General features: G+C 42.0%; 1 protein-coding gene across 8 annotated transcripts in view; it reads right to left on the bottom strand.

Annotated features, from left to right (window-relative positions):
• LOC137641340 (uncharacterized) overlaps nucleotides 1-24,000 on the bottom strand; it is an 826,722-nt gene that overhangs the window by 196,417 nt on the left and 606,305 nt on the right. For 7 of the 8 annotated variants that reach the window (XM_068373796.1, XM_068373797.1, XM_068373800.1 and 4 more), the window contains one exon: nucleotides 20,098-20,304. In XM_068373796.1, the coding sequence (XP_068229897.1) occupies nucleotides 20,098-20,304 (207 nt within the window). The remainder of the gene's footprint in view (nucleotides 1-20,097; nucleotides 20,305-24,000) is intronic. The other variant, XM_068373798.1, reaches the window with a different exon arrangement.

Raw genomic sequence — 24,000 nt, 5'->3', positions numbered from 1 at the left:
AGGGAGAAGAGCAAAAACGATAACAACGTTACCCGCTTGAACGAAACGTTTATCCTCCTCTCTCTCCCTCCGTCTCTATCTCTCTCTCTCTCTCTCTTGACTTAGAACCTGAGAGATGAGCCCAATTATATATATCGTTAAAACATATTATTGTTAAAGGAAAAAAACTGAAAGATTTCCCAAATAAAAAGTTCCTTTATTAGAATTAAAACCATTTAAGCTAAGAAAGAATGAACAAAACGATAGAATCGTTCTACTCTCTCTCTATCGTAACGATAGAGCGCAAGTTGAACGTTCTGAACGTCAACAACTGCAGGGACAAAACAAAACGTTAGTTCAACTTTGAAAACAGTACGAGACTATCAAAGAAATTCTTTCAAAAACATTAAAATAGCATAATATGTTAACAGGTAAAAACGAAATGACGGGCTCAATGTTAATTAACTTCGGTTCCAAGAAAAGACCGCCTACTATTAGGAAAGGTCGAATATAAACAAATATAAAAATTAATTTTAATAAGTTTATAATAAAAGGAAGTTAATCGAAGAGGCCTATAAAAGGCGGAGAGATATAAAATAAATCTATAACTTTTGTTAAGCAAAATTAAGAAAGAGAGTCTATACTCTCTTCGACACCAACACTTCCGTCTAAGGGAAGGGTCGGCCATTAAAAGTGAAAGAGAGTTCATACTCTCTTCGTCACCAAAATTAAATAAAAAATTAAATCAAATTAATTCCAAAAACTTGCTAAGCTAATGATAAAGCTTCCTGAATAGCGAAGGCTAAACTCTAGAGCAAATACATCACCAAATCGTGAGCAATAACTCCAGAATCAACAGCGTATCCATGTAGGTCTAGCCGGAGGCACGACAGAGGAAAATTGAGGTGGTGTTGACAAGAAGTACTGGAGTACCTGACCACAGATGGCGCTGTGGTGTTCACCCCCACCTGTATAGCGATCGCTGGCGTATCCCGACCGTAGATTTCTGTCGGCAACAGAGTTGACAGCTACATGATTATCGGGTAAGATTAATATTGAAAAACTCGCTGGTAAAGAGACTGATGTCTCACCAGGTAAATCCTCGGACAGCTAGATTAGTGTCAGGTTCAGATTTCCTTTTATGGGCTCTCGTGGCATGGTTGGTTTCGACCTGGCCTTTCATTAGAAGGGGCTAGCGTTCGATCCCAAGTATGAGGTAGAAATATATATATATATATATATATATATATATATATATATATATATATATATTTGTCATTTTTATACAAACACACATAAAGTAATTTTTATTTTTTCTAACTATAAAACCCTGTAGCTATTTATTTGGGGATTATCTTTCAGCAAACCTAGAAGACTATCCATTAAGACCTTTAAGCTAGGTGGAAACTAACCAAACTGCTAGTTAGCGGGGGTAGTGAGGGGTAGTGGGGGTTGCCAGCTACCCCTCTCACTCGCACACCAGTGAAACCGAGTTACTTTTTTATTACAATCAGGACCTATGGAGGACAGGCGATGGTAGGACAATTTGTATAAATACCTACAGGTTTGCATCATTAGGAAAAATACAAATTAGTTTCAAATTTGTCATTTGTTTCAAAACTCTACAAACCTTATGCTATTTATCAGGGATGACTTACCCATTGGGAGGGTGGAAGTCTGATCACTGGCTTGGCCAATGACCCAGGGTTTTCACATACAAGCTTGGCATGTAACTGAGAAAAACCCTGACACCTCACTAAATCTTCATGCAATGCAAGGATATTGGCCTGAGCAACCTGTATTCATGTGAAAAACTAGTAATGTGACCGTCTAAGTTAGAATATTACGAGGTAAATAGGAATGTTAATATCAAACATAGATTTTTTCCAATACCCCCTTAACGGGGAGTATTGGGGACGTAGACAAGTATTAAAACTGTACTAGGTTACACAAGACAAATGGTTATTACCTGCAGATAGGTAAGGCCAGCATGCAGAGAACCCATGTTGCTGTTCCCCAAGAGAGGGGGGAAGATGAAAGGATGAAAGAAAGAAAGAGTCCGTCATTCTTACACACTCATTCCAGGCTAATCCCGTGTAACCTATGCTCTCAACAAGGAGCCCGAGGCATTCTAATTCACTTGTTGTGTAGACACCATAAGACCAATGGAGAACGTCTCCATTCTCCTGTGGGTCATGTATTGCAGGTAGTAGGTGGTGAAGGTAGTCTGATGCTTCCACACACCCACTTGTAATACATGCAACCACAGAGTAATTACATTTAAATGCCAAGGATGTACTTATGCCCCTGGCGTCATGAGCTCTAAGTCAACGAGCAGAAGTGGATTCATTGTATGGTCAATGACCCTGCGAATCCAAGCTGTGATGGTGTTCTTAGTGACCCTCCTCTTGACCTTCCCCATACTGACGAAGAGTGCTGAGACTCTGAGGTGAGCTGTTGCAGTGCGTTTAAGGTAACACCTCAAACTCTTCACTGGGCAAAGTAACACTTGATCTGGATCATTAGCTACAGAACAAAGACTCACAATCCAAAAGGGCCTGAACCAAGGATCCACTACTGTACTCTTGAATTTTGAGTTTTAGCAATGAACTCGGACAAAACTGAGTGTCACCTACCCCCTTCCTCTTGAATGGGCGATGTAGTAGGATAGACCATGAATCTCACTAACTTTTTGGGTCGAAGCCAACGTGAGTAGGAACACTATTTTCTAAGTGAGGTGGTGATCAGTTGCCAGGTGTAATGGTTCGTAGGGAGCACCCTTCAGAGACGGAAGAATGCAAGTCCCATTCCAAGGAGGTTCAACATCTGACTGGAGGCAGGCGATCTCATAATTTTGTATGAGGAGAGACAATTCCAGCAAAGAGGAAAGATCAACTCCTTTCAGTCTAAAGGCAAGGTTTACGGCTGAGCGGTAGCCTTTCACTACCGAGACAGATAGAAGATTTTCCTCTCAAAGGTATACAATGAACTCTGCTATTGATGGAATAGTGCCACTGAGGGGAGAGATACCCCTTCCACGACACCAACCACAAAAGACAGTCCACTTCACTGACTGATGTTGAAGACCTATGTAGGTATCCAGACATCCTTCTCACATTTTGTTGCGAAAAGCCTCTCTGTGAGGAGATGCTGGATAGTTTGGTGCAAGCGAGCAATTAGGTGATAACTGAGAGATGGCGTAATTGCAACAGACTTTATTTTGACGCAGCATGAGTATAAATACAAGCAGTTCCACCAAGCAAGAACGGCACAAAAATTTAAACAATGATTCAAGTACATACAGGGATAGACAGGCTATCAGTGCGAAGGGAGAGTGATAAGAGAAGAAAAAACTTTAATACTATTACAATGAACGAGCATGTGTGATACATGTGTGATACATGTGTGATACATGTGTAGTACATGGATTCCATGCCTAAAAGAGACATATATGTGAAATAGGGCGCCGTGCTCTGGAGAGGCACACTGTAGGCGGGTCATCTTGCAGGAAATACGCAGGTTTGAGGCTATTAATGGTGACCCAGTTTTCTTTGACATGAACGTTCAGTAAGAAGGCCTTCGTTGTTCGTCGGATTACAAGGAAAGGGCCCATGTACGTACTTCAATTCTCATGTATAGTGGTTGTTTGCAACCGATTATACACCCTCTCATCTTCTCGCATACCTTCTCAACAACTTGTGATCACACATACACACAATCACCTGCCAGCTAGAGTGCTCTTCCATGGGGTACCACTTCTAACTCACTCATCTTTTCCAGCAAGAATACAATCCAAAGCAAGGAAGCAGGCTAGATTGTGAAAATGTAAATGACTCGAACGCAATATAAAGCTATACTCAGGTTTATATGATTAAGAGCTACTTTCCAAAGGCTCTAGCAGACAGGGCAACAATCTAGTAGTTGCACTTAGGAATATAACTCAAGTGTTTACATGCTGGTGCCCCTTAGCCTTTGGCACATCACCCCTTGAAGGGCGTCCCATGAGCCCTGACCCTGTAGATCTCTCCTCCACGTGTTTTACCTCCGAATATGCTTCAGACATATAGTGAAGATATGCGCAAGCATGCCAATTCTGCACTTCGTCGGCACAGTCCAAGGACGGATGCCAACACCAGACAAATGGATGTTCGATTATCAACTATGGTAGACGAGAGAGGGTCAAAAGTGCAACGAACATGTGGCAGGAAGAAGGGCCAAGCACCTGCTTCAAAAGTCAACGGCCATATCACGTTGCAAACAACGCTTCTCTTCTGATCAGCAAAGTAAGGCAACGTTAGGTCAGGTCAGTACTCGGATGGGTGACCTGGAAATACTAAAGGCCATTGGCAAATACACATAAGAAAATTGTAACAATACATACAAGCTTAGCATGACCCCTGACCTCTTCCACTAGGGGGTGATATTCCTCCTATAAAGTGACCCTCCTCGGGCAGTAGCTCAATAGCAGCCCCAGTCTCGATCGGCAATGACGCCATCTAGGACAAACCGGCTGAAGTCTCTTCCTTTTGCTATCACATGGATAAGACCTTCAGTAGTATACAGGCACCTCCTGCAACGCCTACAGTAAGTACAAAGATCAACCGAGTAGTACCAGGGTTGGTAAAAACCCCCAATTTTTTTTTTTTTTTTTTTTTCAGAAAAACCCAGGCTGAACAGGTGTTTTAAAATACCAGGGTTTTATTTGTAAAAAAAAAAAAAAAAAAAAAAGAAAGAAAGAAAGAAAGATGGGTTTTATGGGAAATTTTTTTTTTTTTTTTTACAATGAAGTGGTTTCATATATATTTTCTATTTCCTTATTAATTCTTTACCTTTACTATTTCAATCAAGTAATATTTCCATGCCCTCAGTTTCATTTGTATTTTAGCTATCTACAGTAATGCCTCACAACATGAAATTAATTCATTCTGGAGTGGCTTACCTTTCGTGAATATTTTGTGTTATGAGTCACATTTTACATGAAAATCGCCTAATTCGTTCCAAACCCTACAAAAAACATCACATTAAATGCTATAATAAAGATACAGTATAACCACAATGAAATACTGTACAAACAAATATATTTGAACCATTCAATATTATTATTATTATTATTACTTGCTATGCTACAACCCTAGTTGGAAAAGCAGGATGCTGTAGGCCCAGGGGCCCCAACAGGGAAAATAGCCCAGAGAGGAAAGGAAATATGGAAAAATAAAATATTTTAAAAACGGTAACAATAAAATAAATATTTTCTATATTAACTATAAAAGCTTTAACAAGAGAAAGATAAATTAGATAGAATAGTGTTCCCGAGTATACCCTCAAGCAAGAGAACTCTAACCCAAGACAGTGGAAAACCATGGTTCAGAGGCTAAGGCAGTACCCAAGACTAGAGAACAATGGTTTGATTTTGGAGTGTCCTTCTCCTAGAAAAGCTGCTTACCATAGCTAAAAGAGTCTCTTCTACCCTTAAGAGGAAAGTTGCCACTGAACAATTACAGTGCAGTATTTAACCCCTTGAGTGAAGAAGAATCATTTGGTAATCTCAGTGTTGTCAGGTGTATGAGTACAGAGGAGAATCTATAAAGAATATGACAGACTATTCGGTATATGTGTAGGCAAAGGGAAAGTGAACCTATACCTAAACTGACTGTTAATACCTGTAAATTAAGTAGTTATTTGAAAATAATGAAATAATAAATGGAAATAGTAAAATACATACAGTACAATACTGTACATATATAAAATATAAAGTACCATATGTACTGTACAATTATAGTACAGTTGAAGAAAACGTGGTTGTTTACACAAGAGAAAATATATCCCTCACATTTTCTATTGTTCAAACAACCCGTTATCTTAAACTGAGCTCATATTTTCAATGAGTAACTATTTTATTCTCGGCCTGGATGGCAAATCTCTTTTCTTATCATGAAACATTTTTCCCAATGTGTCAGAAAATTCTTCGCAGCGTGTAAATCTCGTAAGCATATTCTTTCGTGGAGAGGTATGACTGTACATACAGTCATACCTCTCTTCACGAAAGACTCTGCTTATGAAATTTTCAAGCTACGAAACGAGATGCGAATATTTTTATGACTCACTTTACGAAAAATGTTTCACTTTAAGGAAAGAGAAGTGCCAGCTAGGCCGAGAATAAAATAGTCACCCATCACAGAGTTTAAGAAAATGGGTTCAGACAGAAAATATAGTTCTAGTCTATAATAGGGATAACTATGGTAGTACAGTATTGTACTGTATGTATAAAGGGATTTTGACGAAGGAAAAATCTATTTCTGGGCGAGGGACCTATGTCGCTCCAAGAAATGCTCCTTAAAGCACCATTTCAAAGGTATAAATACTGCTAAATATACCAGAGAAAAAAGTTGCATGGAATGCTAGGAATATATCCAGCTCGCTCACCCCTAAAGGGTGTCGGTATTAAAACTGGGGCGAGTGATACCACAACCAGAGATCCCTTTCCAATTAGACTTCTCCCTCCTCAAAATCCCCCGTTACTACGAGGTGTCGTTCACTAAAGCTACTGGCCCCCCCCACCACCAACACTACCTATCCTTCTCCCATCATTCCTTGTTAGCACCCATGAACGTTCGGACGTGTTTTTCGTAGCTCTGTGTTATTTTGTGTTTGTGAAGATGTCAGGCGTTTTGGAGGTCCATGCTCCCAAATTGAGAATTATATTTGTCTATTTATAAAATTATTTTCCATTTATTATTACATTATGTTGTAATAAATATGGAGTTTTTATGATAAAACAAAGTTTTGTGAATACTTACCTGGCAGTTATATATACATAGCTAATTATCTCTATTTCGGCAGAATTTTTCTAAAACTAGGCAACCGCCTTGTGGTGGTTGGGTGGTAACACCCGTTAAAGGGTGGTAGGAGGAATCATTCCCGTTTTCTGTTCTTCAGTTCATCTCTGCCGGCCGGATCGATAACACGTTGGTCCGTCATTAAGAGTTTTTCTTCGCTTTCCCTGCTCGGTGTACCAGTCTGCTTTTTTGGTGAAGTACTCTGATTTGGGGTTTTGGCGATCGTTGTATTTTGTTTTCTCTTAGCTTTTTTTTTTGCTGTTTTTCATTGTAAGTGAAAAGAGTCATTACCGTATCTGTGCGAATGAGGAATGTAAGGTGAGACTACCCAAAATGGCGGTTGATCCTCACACTGTTTGTTCTCATTGTAGGGGTTTTGTTTGTGCCCTTGATAATAGGTGTGGGGAATGTAAGGTTTTGGATGAGAAAGATTGGTTAATTATGAAGCGCTACGTGCGTAAGCTAGAGCTCGATAGAGTTAGGAGAGCTTCTAGGTCTAAGTCTAAGTCTGTTAGTGGTAAGGAAGACGAACTTAGCGTAGATTTATCTATTGATCCTATTATTGATTCCTCTTTGGAAGTTGATCCTTCCCTTGAGGTAGTAACTCCTGCACCTCCTACAGGTTCCGTATCTACGGATGACCCTCGGTACGCTAGCCTGGCGGCCGAGTTGAAGGCCATTAAAGAACAGCTGGAGGCCTTTAAAGGTAAGGAAAGTGAAAGTGCAGTGGAGGTGGCGACCGACCGAATCTGTCATACCCCTAGGCCTAGACCTCTACCAAGCTCCCAGGACCAAGGGAGAAGGTACGTCGATGACCGAAAGGGGGTGAGAGGTACGTACCCTCGGTCAGCCGTCACCTCAGACAGTCCTGTTGTCTATTCCCAGGCTGCTCTTGACCGTCACGGGAAAGACGAGTCGGATGTGTTGTTTTCTTCTCCGAATTCGTCCAGACGTAAATGGAAGTATGAAGCTTCAAGACCTAATAAGAGGAGATGGAACCGCGACGAACGGTCTCGTTCTTTCTCTCCCGGTTCTAGCAGTTATGAACCTTGTCCGTCGGAGGATGATTTCGACTCCGTGCCTGTGAAAAGGACGAAGCCTGCTGCCGAAGATACGAGTGTTATTCGTCAGCCCCCCCCCCTTCGGGTCCGCAAGACCCAGCTGATGTTGCTAAATCCTTTATGTCTGTCATGCAGGAACAACTTTTGACTTTAGTACAAGCCTTTAGCCGCCCTCACGCCCAGTCTGACCGACGTAAAGACGACTCGTTGCCGATTAAGAAGTCTGCTTCTAAGAGAGAACGGAGTTCTTCTTTAAAGAGAACTTCTCCCTCTCTACGCCAGGATGAGGAATGTGTGCTTTCGCCAGGCGATACTTCTTCGCGATACCAGGGCGATATGTTTTCTCGTTCTCGATACCGGGACGATACCTTATCGAACGACGCTGCTTCTCGTTCTCGATACCAAGACGATACCGCCTCCCGTTCGCTTCGACACGACAATACCTCCTCTCGTTCGCTTCGCCACGACGATACCTCCTCTCGTTCGCTTCGCCACGACGATACCTCCTCTCGTTCACGACGCCACGACGATACCGACCCTAGTTCTCGACGCCACGACGATACCGCCTCTCGTTCACGACGCCACGACGATACCGCCTCTCATTCTCGCCGCCACGACGATACCGCCTCTCATTCTCTCCGCCACGACGATACCGCCTCTCGCTCTCGACGACAGAACGACTCTGCCTCTCGTTCTCGGTCCCAGGGCGATACCACCCTGCCTCTTCGGGACGATACTGCCTCTCGTTCCAAGGATTCTTCTAGCGCGGGACTCCAGGATGCAACCCGTCTTTTGCAGGATGATGCCTTTGATTTGCCCTTGTCGGGTTCTAAGGATTCTTCTCTTTCGAAGGATATTGCAGATGTGGATCAGGCCCTCGAGGATGTTTCTGATGACGATGATAATCCTGCCGACGCTGTGGGAGATTACAAAGTTCTCTCTCGCTCCCTTCTTGAACTTTTTGGAGAGGAATTCCAACCTGCTGCCCCTCAATCTCCTCAGTCCCAATTTAACAGAAAGAAGGCCAAGAAACAGTCGGCCTTCATCAAGATGAAGCTGTCTATCTCCGCAAAGAAGGCTCTCACGAAGATTGATGACTGGATGATGGAGCGGAGACAAACAGTTAAGACTTCCTTCTCGTTTCCACCAGCTCGTCTTGCTTCAAGAGCGGGTATGTGGTATGCAACTGGAGAACCTTTGGGTCTGGGAGTGCCTTCCTCCTCCAAGGGTGACTTCTCTGGTTTAATGGACTCTGCTAGAAGGCATGCTCTCAACTCAGCCAAGGTCATGTGGTCAATGTCGGAGCTGGATCATCTCGTCAAAGGTATTTTTAGAGCCTTTGAGGTTTTTAGTTTCCTAGACTGGTCGCTTGGGACTCTCGCAAGTTTAGGTATATTGAATTGTTCAAATGTATTTGGCTGTAGAGTATTTCATTGTGGTTATACTGTAGCTTTATAATGAGATTTAATTTGGTGTTTTGTAGGGTTTGGAACAAATTAGGCAATTTGCATGTGAAATGTGACTCGCAACATGAACAAATCACTTTATGAAAGCCATATCAGCACAAATTAATTTCGTGTTGTGAGGCATTACTGTATAACCTTGAAAAATTAAGAGAAAAATATAAAAATGAGTTGAACAGCTATGCAAGTCTCCTACTAAGTAAAAAAGTCCTTTCAAGAGACCGATTTTGAGTCCAGTCTGTACCAATGTTGTAGTCCCCTATTTTAAGAGTTAAGTCACACCAGGGCCAGGTATACAGTATATGGCAATTAAGACTTCTTTAGCTTAGGCATACTATGGAAATTTTTGGAAACAGTAAAGAGAAACTACAAAACCAAATGCCTTGTATATGATAATACTTATTGAGCTTGAAATGCATTCCTTCTCTATGTTCACTGATTTTTTTTTTCTTTTAGTTCATTACAGTTAATTGTGGCTGTTTTATTTTTCCACTGAAACATTTATTGCATTGACCTGTTATATAGTCAGCCTTCTCTATTTGGGAGTTTTTTTTCTTCGCGATTTTGATACAGAGAACCGTATAACCTATTAAATAGAAAAAATTACAGATTCGCAGTTTTGCGATAAGTACTCTCACAACCCAAACATTTCAAACTGACCACGCTCCTTAGCACCCAGCATGCTTTACAATGTTTCCCTTTCCACACATCACAATACCCCACAGCTTGCTTCTCCTTGTGTGTGCATCTCCTGCTTTGATTTTTTGCGTAGTATCAGATTGTGATATAAAAGGGATTTAAAAATCTGTACATATCCAGTGGTCTTGTAGTGATTTCAGTATAAAACGTGATATGTACTGTACATTACGCTACCCACCCCATGCGCTAAACGATCAACACCTCTAAGAGTTGCATCATGCTTCAAACTTCCTGTTTAAAATTTTGTATGTAAATGGTTAGTGGTGTTGCCCTGATACTTTTTATTGCATTAGTATATTCATTGTGTAATATTGCAATGTTATTGTTATATCAACTACTGTACAGTACTGTATACAAAATACCATACTTTACAGTAGTAAAGTAGATATAGGCTATGAGTAAAGTGAGTTTCAAAGGCACGAGTCGACCTGTCGAAAACACCATATGTATGAATAAGTGTGGCAATGAGTTATGTTATGTATACCTTATTCTCACCATGCACATAGTACACGTTTACATGTACTGTACACTTACTGAATGTGTTCATTCATTAATACAATACTTATATTGTGACAGGAACCAAGTAAAAACAATATTAGGCAGTCCTTAGGGTGTTAGTCAACCACTAGTAGGCAATGGGCAGTGAGTTGGTAGGTTAGGAGTCCACTCACCCTAGGACAGCAAGTATTTACAGATTTTTCCTTTCTGTTAGCTAACCCAGGTAATAAGGAGGGCTGACTGTATTATTTTTGATAGCTTGTAAGTTCTGGTACATGTGAGCTTAGACTGTAAAATATAATAATAATAAATACAACATGCTGCAGCATAAAATAGTGAAGTTGAGGAAAATGGGTTGATTGGCATATATCAAAATAAAAAAATGGGTTCTAGGTATACTGTTCTATTCTTTATTATGTATCACACTAAAATTTACACAATAGTATCATAATTTACAGTACTATAGAAGTAAACAGCTAAAAAGGTAAAAAACCTAGCCCATTTTAAAGTAGGAAACTATTTTATTATATCTACCATAATTTAAAAGTTACACAATATGTTATTTTCCTTAGTAAAATAAATTTTTGAATATACTTACCCGATGATCATATAGCTGCATCCCTGCTGCCCGACAGAAAAAACCTACGGGCGGAATACGCCAGCGATCGCTATACAGGTGGGGGTGTACATCAACAGCGCCATCTGTCAAGTAGGTACTCAAGTACTCGATGTCAACAAAGAACCAATTTTCTCCTCTGTCCCACTGGTTCTCTATTGGGGAGGAAGGGTGGGTCCTTTAATTTATGATCATCGGGTAAGTATATTCAAAAATTTATTTTACTAAGGAAAATAAAATTTTTCAATATCAAACTTACCCGATGATCATATAGCTGATTCACACCCAGGGGGGTGGGTAGAGACCAGCATTACAAGTTGACATTATGTGCTAAGTATTCCGTATTTCATTTTAGCAGTTATTCAAAATAACAAGCATAAAATAAATAAGTACCTGGTAAGGAAGACGACTTGAACAATTACTCTGCCTTTTTAAGTACGTCTTCCTTACTGAGCCTCGCGATCCTCATAGGATGCTGAGCGACTCCTAGGAGCTGAAGTATGAAGGGTTGCAACCCATACTAAAGGTCCTCATCAATACCTCTAATCTAGGCGCTTCTCAAGAAATGATTTTGACCACCCGCCAAATCAAGTAGGATGCGAAAGGCTTCTTAGCCTTCCGGACAACCCAAAAATATTTCAAGAGAAAGATTAAAAAGGTTCTGGAATTAGGGAATTGTAGTGGTGGAGCCCCCACCACTACTGCACTCGTTGCTACGAATGGTCCCAGAGTGTAGCAGTTCTCGTAAAGAGACTGGACATTCTTAAGATAAAAGACGCGAACACTGATTTGCTTTTCCAATAGGTTGCGTCGAATATATTTTGCAGAGATCTATTTTGTTTAAAGGCCACGGAAGTTGTGACAGCTCTAACTTCGTGTGTCCTTACCTTCAGCCAAGCTTGGTCTTCCTCATTCAGAAGGGAATGAGCTTCTCGTATTAACAGTCTGATAAAATAGGATAAAGAATTCTCTGACATAGGCAAAGATGGATTCTTAATTGAACACCATAAAGCTTCAGACGGGCCTCGTAAAGGTTTTTAAAATAGAACTTAAGAGCTCTTACAGGACATAATACTCTTTCTAGTTCATTTCCAACCATACGATAAGTTTGGAATATCGAACGATATTGGTCAAGGCCGAGAAGGCAGCTCGTGTTTGGCTAGAAAACCAAGATGTAGACCAAGATGTAGAACATGTAGCCGTTTCGGATGAGAATCCGATGTTCTTGCTGAAGGCATGAATCTCACTGACTCTTTTAGCTGTGGTTAAGCATATCAGGAAAAGAGTCTTAAAGGTGAGATCTTTCAGGGAGGCTGATTGAAGTGGTTCGAACCTGTCTGACATAAGGAATCTTAGAACCACGTCTAAATTCCAACCAGGTGTAACCAAACGACGCTCCTTCGTGGTCTCAAAAGACTTAAGGAGGTCCTGTAGATCTTTATTGTTGGAAAGATCTAAGCCTCTGTGACGGAAGACTGATGCCAACATGCTTCTGTAACCCTTGATAGTGGGAGCTGAAAGAGATCGCTCTTTCCTCAGATATAAGAGGAAGTCAGCTATTTGAGTTACAGAGATACTGGTCGAGGATACGGATACTGACTTGCACCAGTTTCGGAAGATTTCCCACTTCGATTGGTAGACTCTAAGGGTGGATGTTCTCCTTGCTCTAGCAATCGCTCTGGTTGCCTCCTTCGAAAAACCTCTAGTTCTCGAGAGTCTTTCGATATTCTGAAGGCAGTCAGACGAAGAGCGTGGAGGCCTTGGAGTACCTTCTTTACGCGTGGCAGACGTAGCAGGTCCACCCTTAGGGGAAGTGTTCTGGGAACGTCTACTAGCCATCGAAGTACCTTGGTAAGTTATTCTCTCGCGGGCCAGAGGGAAGCAACTAGCGTCAACTTTGTCCCTTCGTGAGAGGCGAACTTCTGCAGTACCTTGTTGACAATCTAGAACGGAGGGAATGCATATAGATCTAGATGAGACCAATCTAGTAGAAAGGCATCTATAAGAACTACTGCTGGGTCCGGGATAGGTGAGCAAAGTATTGGGAGCCTCTTGGACATCGAGGTTGCGAAGAGATCTATGGTTGGCTGGCCCCAGGTGACCCAAAGTCTCTTGCATACATCCTTGTGGAGGGTCCAATATGTTGGAATTATTGTCCCTTCCTACTGAGACAATCTGCTAAGACATTCAAATTGCCTTGGATAAAACTCGTTACTAGTGAAAAGTCTAGACCTGTTGAACAGGAGAGGAGGTCACTTGCGAACTCGTACCATGTCAGAGAGTAGGTCCCTCCTTGCATGGAGATGTACATCAAAGCAGGGAGTTGACCGTGTTCACCTCCACCACTTTGCCTTGAAGGAGAGACCTGAAGCTTTTCCAGGTCAGACGTACTGCCAGAAGCTTCTTGCAGTTGAAATGCATTGTCCTTTGACTCGAGTTCCATAATCCCGAGCATTCCCTACCGCCTAAGGTCGCACCCCAGCCTACGTCCGATGCGTCTGAGAAGAGAACGTGGTTGAAGTCTGAACAGTCAGGGGAAGACCCTTTCAAAGGTTGATAAAGTCCTTTCATCAAGTCAGACCAGACTTATCTTTCCGGAAACCGGGATCGAGACCGCTTCTAGCGTCTTGTCCTTTTCCAGTGAAGAGCTAGATGATACCGAAGAGGACGGAGGTGTAGTCTTCCAAGTGACACCAATTGAACCACGGATGACAGTGTCCTAACCAGACTCATCCACAGCCTGACAGGGCCGTGTTCCTTCTTCAGCATCTTCTGGATGGATAGCAGGGCTGGGGGTTGATCGTCTTGTTCAGCCATGTCCTCATCAGAGGGTTCCTCATCCGAAACTGATGAGGAAACGGCAACGGAGTGGGCAACGTCTGACTCGCTGAATCCGGTCGCACTGGTGGATGCGTGACGGAGCCGGACACCAGATCATGGTACTGCTGCACAGTCTGTGAACTGTCAACCATGGGGACGCGAGGAAGTACAGCGCCAACCCGAAACTGTCTAGACTGTCTGGGTTGTGCAGACAACCCCCTACCGGGTTGCTGAGGTTGCCGCACTGCGTCACAACAAGTCACCTCTGCTGGTTGTTGAACGTCTTCCTAGTGACACACTGAACGTCCACAACCACCTCCGAGAGTCGCTTACCGTCAACGTGCGACTGACAACCCACACTGGGTCGCACCGGTGGAGGAACCATCTCAACTGGCGGATGTGAGTAGGATACCTCAGCGTCAACAGGGCGTACAACCAACCGGTAGGAAGGTTGTTGGCTAGAAGGTTCTTCTCCGTAAAAAATCCTCTATCAAGGACTAAGCTTGGACTGCATGTCTTGCAACAAAGCCCATTAGGGTCTATGGGAGCAGGTGTGGCAACAGACGGGGTTAGCGACTGAAGCGGAACCATTTACCATCCCTGGAAGCATGTTATGCTTTAATTAAAGTCCATAGGAGGCTAAGCAGCTTAAGGCTCCTCTCCAAATGACAGAGTCCTCAAAGGAATATCAGAAGGAGGGAGAACAGCACTTTCTCATCTACAGGAACCATGTCTGAGAAAAGCTAGGTTATCTCAGTGAGGGTTTCACTGGTGCATAAGCAGCAGACCAGAAGGCAACGTTATGTAACTGCTTGACAGTCTGTGAACTGTCAAAAACTGAACTGTCAACCACAACAGGTGCGTGAGGACATACAGCACTGGTGCATTAGTAGCAGACCAGAAGGCAACGTCATGTAACTGCTTGACAGTCTGTGAGCTGGCAACAACCAAAGCTGTGTGGGGAAGCCTCAACTCCTGACTGACTAGTCTGCTGCGGGCGAGTGGCGATAACCACAGTGGGTTGCGGAGGCTGACACACCGTGTCAAAACACGGCAGCTTGTGGTAGCTCACGCACGGCAACGGAGTGCTCCGTGTGTCTGTGGGAGTCAGCATGCGTCTGGCAGGGTCGACTGCGCATGGGTGGAGGAGCTCTCACAACAAGAGTGTGGGAGCAGGCAGCCATGCTGGGCGCACAACCGTGGCAGGCTGTAGGCCAACGGGTGCATCGTCAACCTTCTCCGCAGTCGGAGTGTGGGAGCAGGCAACAACCAAAGCGGAGTGGTGGTGCGTGGTGGGGACTGCCGTGGGTTGCGGAAACTAACGCATCGCGTCAAAACACGGCAGCTTGACTCCACCTTCCCACTGCTGATGCGGTAGCTCACGCATGTTAACGGAGGGAGCCGCACGTCGGCTAACGTTAACATGCGTCTGGCAGGGTCGATCGCGCATCGGAGGTGGAGCTCTCCGCAGCCGGAGTGTGGGAGCAGGCAGCCTCAGCGTGAGCTGGGCGCACAACCGTGGCAGGTTGTAGGCTAACGAGAGCAGTGTAAACCTTCTCCGCACGAAACTCCTGCATAACCGCAGCTAACCGAGTCTGCATAGACTGCAGTAAAGACCACTAGGGTCTACAAAAAACGGCAACAAACGGAGCTACTGTCCGTTGTGACTGAGGGTCTAAAACAGCTGGTGCGGCAACAGACGGAGTTACTGCCTGTTGCGGTACCACCTTGCCTCTCTTGGGAGGTGTGCAGTCGTCGGATGACTGCAGCGAGTCCGAACTGACCCAGTGGCTACACCTAGGCCGTTGGACTTGCGCGGAAGGGACCGACTTGCACTTAAAAAGCTGCAAGATTTGGTCCATGGTTTCTACGAGAAACCTCTTCCGCAGACGAGGAATAAATGGGCTCTCTCGTCTTTGTGTGGGTGGGGCGATCACGTCGGCAACGTGTGTAGATACACCCGAAACCACGGAGGGAAACGTCTGTTCGTCGATCAAGGCCTGTGGAACCCATAAGTCGTTCGACATTACTTCTCCCCTGGGCTTGGGAGCTTGTAAGAGGTCCCGGACTAGGTGAACAACTGGCACGAACAGACGAACCCTCGAACGCAACACTGTAACACTTTGCGCATATCACTTTATCACTTTTGATTTTCTGTTTGCACTTATTTCACTGAAATCGAAACTTTAACTGATTTCTACCTGAAACACGCAATCCTATCCTTCATTAAAAGGTAGTAATTGCGAAAACAGTTTTACAATGCAACAGAAAAACATAAATAAAGATAAAGAATTCAGTGGCTGGAAAAGAGACTAAACACTAGATCAAATAAACTACGTTTAAAATCTCTCACCGCATAAAGCCTGGGAACAAGAATAAAACTCTAGAAACGTTTTACCTTCTTCCCCTACAGCGACTAGGGAGAAGAGTAAAAAACGAGAACAACGTTACCCGCTTGAACGAAACGTTTATTCTCCTCTCTCTCCCTCCGTCTCTATCTCTCTCTCTCTTCTCTCTTGACTTAGAACCTGAGAGAAGAGCCCAATTATATATCGTTAAAACATGTTATTTGCTAAAGGAAAAAACTGAAAGGTTTCCCAAATAAAAAGTTCCTTTATTTAGAATTTAAACCATTTAAGCTAAGAAAGAATGAACGAAACGCTAGAATCGGTTTACTCTTACTGCAACGTGAAACCGTGAAACACTCTCTCTCTATCGTAACGATAGAGCGCATGTTGAACGTTCTGAACGTCAACAACTGCGGAGACTAAAAAACTAAACGTTAGTTCATCTTTGAAAACAGTACGAGACTATCAAAGAAATTCTTTCATAAAACATTAAAACTAAAAAAGTATTAAATTCTTAAAAGGTAAATACGATATGACGGGCTCAATGTTAATTAACTTCGGTTCCAAGTAAGGACCGCCTACTATTAGGAAAGGTCGCATATAAACAAACATAAAAATTGATTTTTATAAGTTTATAATAAATGGAAAGTTAATCGAAGAGGCCTATAAAGGCGGAGAGATATAAAATAAATAGATCTATAACTTGTTAAGCAAAATTACCAAAAACCTAAACACACTTCCGTCTAAGGGAAGGGTCGGCCATTAAAAAGTGAAAGAGAGTCCATACTCTCTTCGTCACCAACACTTCCGTCTAAGGGAAGGGTCGGCCATTTAAAAGTGAAAGAGAGTCCATACTCTCTTCGTCACCATAATTAAATCTATCCAAAACGAGTTCAAGTTTTGAAATGAAGATAAAACCCCTGCATAGCGAAAGCTCAAAACTGGAATAGTGTACTTCACCAAATCGTTGTGAAAACAAATCCAGTTAGGGACGGCGTATTTAGTAGGTCTTGCCAGTGGCACGACAGAGGGAAAATTGGTTCTTTGTTGACATCGAGTACTTGAGTACCTACTTGACAGATGGCGCTGTTGATGTACACCCCCACCTGTATAGCGATCGCTGGCGTATTCCGCCCGTAGGTTTTTTCTGTCGGGCAGCAGGGATGCAGCTATATGATCATCGGGTAAGTTTGATATTGAAAAAGAACAATGATAATGGATTTTTGAAGCAGGAAAAAGGCTAAACCTTTAAAAAAAAAAAAACCCAAGGTTTTTCAGATGAAAAAAAAAAAAAAACAAGTACGGGCGGGCAAGCGGGTAGATACCTGGATATCTACCCATGACAACCCTGCAGAGTATTGTACACCAATCCGATTTCAAGAAGTTCTTAAACAACCTTTTCCCCCTTTCCATCGGTCACTTGGTGGTGCGAATAAATAATAGCACCACCGTAGAGAAAAAAATAAAAATGGATACTATACTGCTCTCTTTGAAGTCTACCAACTGATGGTAAAGATCCCAGAGTGTGTAATGTTCGACTAAGTCATTCTTAACAGCCACAGTAATCCAGGAGAATGAACATTGGGGAAGGACAAACTGAGCAGAATGCAGATCATAGGCCTAGAATGGTCTTTGCATCAAAAGATAGCAAACAAATCTGTGACTTTGATGAGTTATCTATGAATTAACCTGTTTGCAACCTCACTAATCAGTAACTTCCAATGTTATACTCACCAATGTCAGGCTAAAAAGCCGTGTTCAAGGAGACCTTCCAGCATCCTTGAGACAGCTTCGAATTCTAAGCTTTCCATTGCTCTTCTGGATAAAGTGTGTCTGGAATAGAATCCGGACTACTCCCAACTTAGTTTAACTCTTAATAGCGTCGAGAGGGCACCAGGTAGATTGGTACCTATAGATTCCACCCCTCCAGATAGAGTATCTAGGAGTTTTACCTCCTCATTCCAACATGTTCCATCAAATTCACTCCCAGAAATCCCAAAACTAGGTGGAATCACTCGAGTTATGAGTGGAAGTTACCCAGCATCTCTCTGATGACAGGTCTTTCCGTGCTTGGTCATGTGTGAGATGTCAGAATACTTCAGGGAAGTGACAACTTCAGTGTGCCAAAGTGGGCCAACTTCTATGGTTAGAAAGGAGACTTTCCTCTCGAGCCTCAATCCAAGAGTTAGCTGAATGTTGATTTTAGCTCCAAAGAGAAAGGGCTCTTCTTGAGATCAGCAATGAGACTCATTACTCGGCCTCAAAGTCATGTCTTTAGGGTAGAGGGAGTTGATATTTCCTTTTCGGCGGAACTCTTCATACTCGCACAGAGTGTTGAGTGAAGGTAAAACCCATCCTCGATCAGTATTAAGTCTAGTGGTCCCTGGAGAGGATACCACTGTATGCTTGCGGCTTACCTCATACAAAAAACTTCCTTCAAAAGGGTTTTTCTTGCTTGACATAGTCCCCGACATGTAAGATAGCAAGCGTCATAGGTTCTCCTTTAGTGTCGATCATGTCGAAGACTGGGGACAGGTTTCGTTCCCCTGGCCCCTTCGTTCTGAGCTTCTAGCTAAAACCTGGATACTATCTGTTCTCAAAGCCAGGACTCTTCGAATCAGTTCGCGAACCAAAGAGAAGTTACATGTGATTGGGATCAACTACTTTTGGGGTTTTTGTCAGGCCACTTGAATGCTACATTAAACGTTTACATACAACTATACCTGTCCCACAGATCATCTTCATTATCATGAGAAGAGCGAAAGAGGTGACTTGATACAATCTTCTCCTAGCAGAAGGAAGTTTTCTACTATACCCATTCGCCATTCTCAAATCCTACTCAGGGAGGAGCTCGAGGTAATCTCAGGATGCTAGGGGAATAACTACAACCATGTCATTCTATAAGAATCTCTCGATGGAATTGACCCACAGGTTCCTAGACACATTGTGCTAGAAAGTAGTAACTGCACAGCAGGTGTTATTGCTGCCTAGGCTTCCTTTCCCAGGAACTACACACACTCCTTACTGGGGAAAGTGTGTAGTAAAAACAGAACTGTACACATGTAACATGGTGTGAACCAACCAAACTTTTGTATACTATTATGACTTGGTTGGAACCAGGCAAAACTATTAGTATATGTATGCCTCAATGTTACGACACAGAACTTTCTGCTTAGTTTCCTTTATTGCACAGGCCGTGAATGCAATGGTATAATCATACCACTGGTACACTAGGTGAAAGGAACCTGAACTCTCGCTTCCAATAATGCCCGAGTTTAGGAATCCTGGAATTAATTTTCCAGCCAGTTGGAATGGGAACTTCTTCCCGCTTAAGCATGAGTCTTTTATGTAAAGGGCGATGGTTTGTATTAGTGCCATAACAAATGGCACATTTTGAGGTAATTTGTATTTTTCCTGCATCCTTTACTCATACTTTCCCATAATCACCAACTCCCTAGAAAGTCCTAGCTGCAATCAAAGTGACAACTCAGTGAGCAAGCAGGGTAGGAAGGGTTTTCACCTTCCAGGCAGTAAATACAAGCCAACTACCTATACCTCGTTAAAAAAATTCTAACTTTTATTCTAGCTTTGCTATCATCATCTCCTATGTAAAGGAGTCTGGTCTGTGGTTAGAAAATATACAAATTACTTTTGAATTCGTCATGCTTATCCACATTGAAGTTCTAATCTGTATGAGACTTGGTAGTCACAAAAATTATACAGGAATTAATGGACTTAATTATAAACAGCTGGACAATTGTAACAAATATAAATTACCTTCTGTGATAGTAAAGCCTGAACAACTTGGGTGGCAACACGGTCCAAACATATTTCGTACTGTTGCTGTTGAGCTCGAGCTTCTACCTGCAGACGGGCATTGACTTGTTCCAAGGTCCTACAGCGATCCATAAGTTTCTGTATAAATTCATTAGATGGATTGATAAGGTTCTCCTTCGCTTTGGATTGGCTCTCCTCTGCCAATACCTGCACACAAAATAAGGAATGTGACTTGATTCTATCATTAACCAATATATTCCCTATACCTATGAGTCTCGAGTTTATGGACACAGATTTTGTCTATCATGCTAAACAAAATTGGTCAAAGTTTATAACAATATCCTACAATAGTTGCAAAACAACTTTCTGTGGATACTACAGAATGAAATACACCAATGTTCTATTCTAATAAAAAATCAAGGGCATGCACTTTCCGATACAGTATTGCAAAACATTATTTCACTTTTAAATATATTATAACATCAACTTTAATTCTATTTCATGAATAAATTCTACACAAATTACAGAAGCAACAGGAATTTGTTAAAGAGAGAGTGCTAGGAGACAGAAAACTAATAAAATACTACTACTAGGGCTACCATTTAACAGAGGAGAGTTCATCTGAGGAGAAAAGACGACAACTTTCACCACAAAACCCAACAGAACTGTCATGAGCCTACAAAAAAATAATCAATTACCATGATGTATAGTAAAGATGTTAGCATAATCTTTACTTGTTCCTATGCAAATACCAACTTTTTGGCCTTTAAAATAAAGAATGTATTCAGTGGAGCTGGTACAACTGCTGAATTCGTTAAAGATAAGGTCAGTGTGGACGGGCGTCCTTGCCCACTCTCCTGTCAAAAATTCTTACCATTTGTATACAGTCGCAACAAAGGCCTATAAGCAAAAGCCATTAACTCTTCCTCTTTTTTTTCTTTCAGATTTGAAAACAGTAGTTGCTTGCTGGCTTTGTCTATTATTATGGGGCAAAGCAGTACATGAGTGATTGCTGTGGAAGGGGTGGCCAATGTAACATTCATGCCTAAGCCCGTGATTGATAAACACACTGCTTTAAGTATGGACTCTGATTGTTCTGTCACCCTAATGTGACAAGTGTAAATCACTGCCTCCTGTTCAGTGGCAAGTGTTTCCTTTGAAGAAGAAAAGGAAGGCTAAGGTCTCTTCCGTATCATCCTTGATAACGCCCAAACTAATATCGAAGCAGCTTTATAGCTCTTTTCTCCCTTCGAGAGAACAGACCACCAAATCTTTCACATGAAATAATTGTCCGTGGCTCAGTTTCTGGAGAGTACATGTAGAGCCGCCAGAAAAACTCTAATGTACATAAAAGTTTTCGCAGATTGGTGGCATGTGGAGTTCCCTCAACGAACACTGCACTCCAACAGATGCTGAGAGCTCACCTTTTGTCAAGCAGACCCGGATGACGTTTGACCTGAAAAATGTGTGGCCTTCTTTAGGTCTTTCAGTTAGGCACTCGATCCTGTTTTTGAAGAAGCTGATGACTAAGGCTACTTTTGGCCCACACACCAGTGAGGCCAGTGAGCGTCAGGCCCAAGTGTCCCCACCGGCTGTCCCTGTGCCACTAACTGAAGTGCTAGTTAATCCAGTAGCTGTAAGGCCGTAGAAACGGAAGCCTACAGTGTTTACATATGTGCCAGTTAGAGCAGTGTCTGCAAGACCTAAATAGGGGCCCACAGTGTTCATCCCTGAGCCAACAAGACAGTTAGTTGAGCCCCAAGATGATGTCTACATGGAGTATTGACTTGTATTCATTTCAACATTCCTTGATTTAGAAGGGCTTTCATTACTGCTGAAGATTTGACAAAATCAAAAGCTTTCTCATACTCTATAAATGGCATATGTGATGGTTTGTCATACTATATTGATTTTTCCATTATTTGGTAAATATTTGGATATGGTTAGTTGTCAAACCCTGCTTCTAAAACTTGCCTGCTCTCTCGGTTAATCAAAGACTAGCTGTATTTCTATTCAGCCTACAATGACCTTTGTAAATAATGTTTATATTACCAAGAGTAAATTTATTGAGCATTAATCTTTCAGGTTTTTTGTGTCTCCCATTTATGAAAATTACAGACAGGCCTATCTCTATGCAATGGTTAGGTTACAGACACAGGGGCGAAAAGGAAATTTTCATGAATAAATGCTCAACTAAGGAGGGCTAACTCCTAACCTAAAAAGTCACTGCCCCTTGCCACAAGCGGGTGCCAGAGCTGATGATTAAAACAGTAAATACTGCCTAATACTGCAACATTTTATATTCATATGTACAGTGTACAGTACATATGCACAAATGTATATTACATACTAGACGCAGGTTACGGTACAGTATTGTGCTACTGTAAACTTTACGAAGTCGTCATCATCCCCTTACTGTTATGTATAAAAAAAGTTGTTCCTATCTAGAAATACTGTACTGAAACATAATACTCACTAATACTGTAATATCATCATCATCAACATCTCATCCTACGCCTATTGACGCAAAGGGGTTCATTTAGATGTTGCCAGTCGGCTCCATTCATCATCATCTACTTAGCGCTTCATAGTCATAAGACATGTACGCCTGGGACTTCCAACTCTTCTAGTGCCTGGTAGAGCCCAGATGAACGTTTGGTGAACTAATCTCTCTCAGGGAGGGCGAAGAGCATGCCCAAACCATCTCCATCTACCCATCATGATCTCATCCACATATGGCACTCGAGTAATCTCTTTATAGTTTAATTTCTAATACTGTCCTTGCATTTAACTCCCAATATCCTTCTGAGGGCTTTGTTGTCAATTCTACTAAATTTATTGGATATTGTTTCACTGTCATACCATGACTCATGTCCATAAAGTATCAACGATCTCACTAAACTGATATATAGTCTGATTTTTACATGCACTTTCAGGCGATTTTCTTTCTAAATTTTACTTAACCTAGCATTGTCTGATTTGTTTTTTCAATCTTTCACTAAACTCTAATTCTAAAGATCCTGTATTGGATATCATAGTTCCTAAATACTTAAAGGATTCTACCTCATTAATCCTTTCTCCTTCCAATGATATTTCATCTTCCATTGCATATTCTGTTTTTATTCTTTTTACCTTCAGCCCAACCTTGTGTGATATTTCATGCATTCTAGTAAGCAAGCATTGCAAATCCTATGGTGTTCTGCTTACAAGGACAGCAACATTAGCATACTCTAGGTCTGCTAAATCTCTATCACCAATCCAGTCCAATCCGTCTCCACCATCTCCAACTGTTCTACTCATTACAAAATCCATGAGGGGGATAAGCAACATACGTGACAACACATTCCCTTGGAGTACTCCGTTGTTCACTGGAAAATCATTTGATATGACTCCATTAAATATAACTTTGCACATGCTATGCTCATGAACAGACAATCAAATTTACATATTTAATTGCTATGCTCATGAACAGACTTAATCAAATTGCTATGCTCATGAACAGACTTAATCACACACTATCAAAGGCTTTTCCATAGTCCATAAAGGCCGTCAAAAGTGGATTTCCATATTCTACGCATTGCTGTACATGTCTCATAATGAAAATTTGGTCATACAACTTATACCTTTTCTAAATCCTGCTTGTTCATCTCTCAGCTTTTCATCAATCTTTCTCTCCAAGGTCTTTGGAATTAGCATGCCATAAATTTTCATAACTGACGTAAGTGTGATGCCTCTGTAATTATTGCAATCAGTTAGGTCTTTTTTTTTCTTTTTTTTTACCAACACTCCTAACTCCCATTCTTCAGGTTTTAGCCCTTCATGCCACATTCTACAAAGTAATCTTGTAAGTAGTCTGGGAGTCACTTCATTTTCGTCCCATATCATCTCAGCAGTTATTCCATC

This window comes from Palaemon carinicauda, chromosome 5 (genome assembly GCF_036898095.1).
Source record: "Palaemon carinicauda isolate YSFRI2023 chromosome 5, ASM3689809v2, whole genome shotgun sequence".
NCBI lineage: Eukaryota > Metazoa > Arthropoda > Malacostraca > Decapoda > Palaemonidae > Palaemon > Palaemon carinicauda.
This window is presented reverse-complemented; position numbering and strand designations above follow the sequence as displayed.